We start from the raw sequence: 3,358 nt of genomic DNA, 5'->3' as shown, positions 1-3,358 counted from the left end.
AATCATAAGAACGGTCGTGAAGCGTGTACCTGCACTGACAGTGCCTGCATAAAACATATCACGTCTATATTCCCATGTTTCACGTGCTTGAGCAGTGTCTAATTATTACAGCCCTGGGCAAAGGTAGCACCGTATATAGACACTCTGCTCACATAGGAGAGTGTTCACAAGGCTCTAACGATGGCTGTTGTAACTGTAGCAACGTGGCTCGCGCCTATGAACCTGGCTATCGTGGCTCTATTCCTGTTTGTTGGCTACTGGCTACTGAGACCAAACCGCTGGCGGGGTAACCCACCGCCTGGCCCCAGCGGGTGGCCCGTTGTCGGCAGCATGTTCCAACTCGGCAACCGACCGGAGATCTTTTTTAACAAGATGTCGGAGAGATACGGGGATGTGTTCAGCTTGAACATGGGCCAGAAGCGCGTAGTTGTTGTCAACACTTACGAAACGTTGGCAGAGGCTATTATAGAGAAGGGACACATCTTTGCCGACCAGCCCGACCTTTTATCTTTTAAGTTAGACACGGCCGGCAACCAACACCACGGTGTGTCATTCGCAAGAGCTTCCGACATGCAACGCAAGAAAATCAAAGTGGTGCGCGCGGCTTTGAATCCGGCCATTCCTGAAGTCGCCGAGAAGTTTAACACGATTATAGCGAGTGAAGTCGCGTTGCTAATGCAGGACGTCGCTAGCGAGCATGGTAAACCGTTCGACCCACATCACGTGATCGAGTTCTGTTACGTCAACATTATCGGAATGTTGCTCTATGGGAAAATATTCCAACAGCGAGACGAGGAGTACTTCAAATGGGCGGCTACGTTTGCTCGCAGGTTCGTATCTACGTTGTCTACTAGTAGTTTATTGGATATATAAAAAGTACAATAATAATAACAATGGAGATAGAGGGGAGAAAGACCGAGGAAACGAGATAGACAGAGAGAAAGAGAGAGAGAGAGAGGACTTTAAAGATGTGTCGAGACTGAAAGAGAAAAAGAGAGAAATAGCGATAGATAGGGAGGGACGCGCGTGTAGGCCTATCGATGCATAGACCAAGAGAAGACCAAATTTACACAGAGACAGAGGCAGAGATAAGGATAGGTAATAGAAGAAAAAGGCAGATACAAGGAGCGAGAAAGATAGCAAAGGAATGTGTAGGCAATTTGAAAAAGAAACGGAGAAACCGTTGAGTGAGAAGTAAAGAAATGAGAGAGCGAGAGCGAAGGGCAGCGAAAAAGGGAGGGGGAGAGCTGGATAAAAGGAGAAACAGAGGGGGAGAGGTACAGGGAAGGAGGATGAAAAAATGAGAGGACAGGAAAGGGTGGGAGAGAAATAGCTTTGTAAGGTGTAATATATACCCTTTTACTTTAAGGTTGGAACTAGGATCATATCTGATTGTGGACTGGTTTCCATGGCTCGCCTACATTACCAGCGCTGAAGTCAAAGAATTAAAAGGACTCGTAGAAACGATGGTGGCCTGGCACATGAAATTACTCGAGGAACACCGACAGACGTTGAACGAGTCAAGTCCGCGCGATTTTATCGACCACTTGCTAATCCAGCAACAGACGGGCAAGCTGATGGTGTCCGACACCGACATCTGCTGTGTGTTGGATGACTTACAAACCGCCGGATTTGACACCGCCACTGCCAACACCGTCTGGGGCATTCAGCTGCTTGTGCAGAATCCAGACGTGCAGAAGAAGCTGCAGGCTGAGATCGACGATGTCGTCGGCAGCGGCAGGGCGCCGACGACGAAAGATCGCCGCAACATGCCCTACTTGGAAGCTACGCTTTGGGAGATTCAGCGTGTAGGGATGATTCTTCCGATACCTGGTCTACGTAGCACGTCGTCCGATACGACATTGAGGGGCTTTGATGTGCCGAAAGATACCATTCTACTGATCAACCACGCTAAGATAGCTATGAATCCCATCAATTTCCCACAGCCTCAGAAGTTTGACCCGTCTAGGTATCTGGATGAGAACGGAGTCGTCGTGGCACCGGATAAAAAGATTATGCTGTTTGGCAACGGCTTCCGAAAATGTCCCGGCATGCAATTCGCTCGCGAAGCGATGTTTACTGTCGTAGCGAACCTGTTACAGCGTTTCACCTTCCAGCTACCAGAGGGCGTCACAGCTCTCCCTGTCGGCAGAACCGACGGTCATGTGCAGTATCCAGTCTCTTATAAGATTACAGCTATTCTGCGATAAATGCCCCAGCTTGAAGGAAGAAAACAGAATAACGGTCGTTGGTGGTGGTTAACAGAGTCAAACGATTTAGTTTATTTTGCCCTTCTCAACAGCATTCTATTCTCCTTGCAATTATTCATCCGTACTGGTTGGATCTCAGTGGAAAAGTATATTAAATCAAGATAAAATGGTTATCAAAAAATACTTATGCATATTTATTCTTTTTGTGTCTGAGTGTGTGTGTGTGTGTGTGTGTGTGTGTGTGTGTGTGTGTGTGTGTGTGTGTGTGTGTGGTGTGGTGGGGTTTGTGCGCGCGTTTCGTATATGGTGGTGTGTGTTGGGTGAAGGAAAACTAGGGATCAAGAGAATAGCGCAGATCTATGTGCACTAAGGGGCAGGGGCATGATAGAAAAAACAGTCGAAGAGAGACGAGATACCTGAGATTAGTAAAGAGGCAATGAGCAAGAGAGAGATGAGAGAGAGAGAGCATAGAGAGAGGCGTAGAAGATCTCGTGCGTTATGAGCACTTCATCCTTATACAACAAAGATACTTATATATAATCTGCTTCTATTATTGTTAAAAAATTTGTTCATCTGCACTGCACGATGATAATCACCTTTTTTTTTAGCTATCACTACATTATACTAAAAGTGTATTACCCTCACACACCTGGCATAAAAAACAGATACGTCTATTATTTCTAATATTCACGTGGATTGGACGAGTGGTATTTCAAGTACAGGTACGGGAGCAAACGCAGCACGTAAGATATCTAACCGACAGTCACAATTGTAGGTTTTAACTGAAGGCCAGTTGGCAGAGACAAAATATCACCTTCGCGCATAAATGAACTGCGTGGCATGTTAGATCAATTCTTATTTACTATTAATAAAAACAGTTTGTGAATACTTGACGGCGAATCAAATCAAGGAGACAGTCGAGCCATTGAACCTCTACGAAGAGCCAATAACGGCGCAGTTATAGAATTACAGGAAAATATAGCGTCTCGTCTACATATGACAGTAAGAAGTATGTGTACATCTCATGATAGTCCCTAAAAATCCCCTTCAACAGCAGATGCCGTCTACGTCATCAACATTCAAGACCTTTGGCGTTCAAGTCAAATTTCATATGTCTGTTTTTTTCACCGCAAAGTCTTAAACATTGT

At 45.7% G+C, this 3,358-nt stretch overlaps 1 protein-coding gene across 1 annotated transcript; it reads left to right on the top strand.

Moving 5' to 3' along the window:
• The first annotated feature begins 177 nt into the window (after positions 1–177).
• On the top strand, positions 178–2,413 carry LOC106816997 (cytochrome P450 1A2-like). Its single transcript, XM_014821640.1, has 2 exons — positions 178–830; positions 1,370–2,413. Exons 1-2 carry the CDS (start codon positions 181–183, stop codon positions 2,208–2,210), a joined length of 1,491 nt encoding a protein of 496 aa, XP_014677126.1. The 5' UTR covers positions 178–180; the 3' UTR covers positions 2,211–2,413.
• The last annotated feature ends 945 nt before the right edge of the window (positions 2,414–3,358 follow it).

This window comes from Priapulus caudatus, unplaced genomic scaffold (genome assembly GCF_000485595.1).
Source record: "Priapulus caudatus unplaced genomic scaffold, Priapulus_caudatus-5.0.1 Scaffold1557, whole genome shotgun sequence".
Classification (NCBI taxonomy): Eukaryota; Metazoa; Priapulida; class Priapulimorpha; order Priapulimorphida; family Priapulidae; genus Priapulus; species Priapulus caudatus.
Note: the sequence above shows the minus strand (reverse complement) of the source record. Positions and strands in the feature narration are given on the sequence as shown.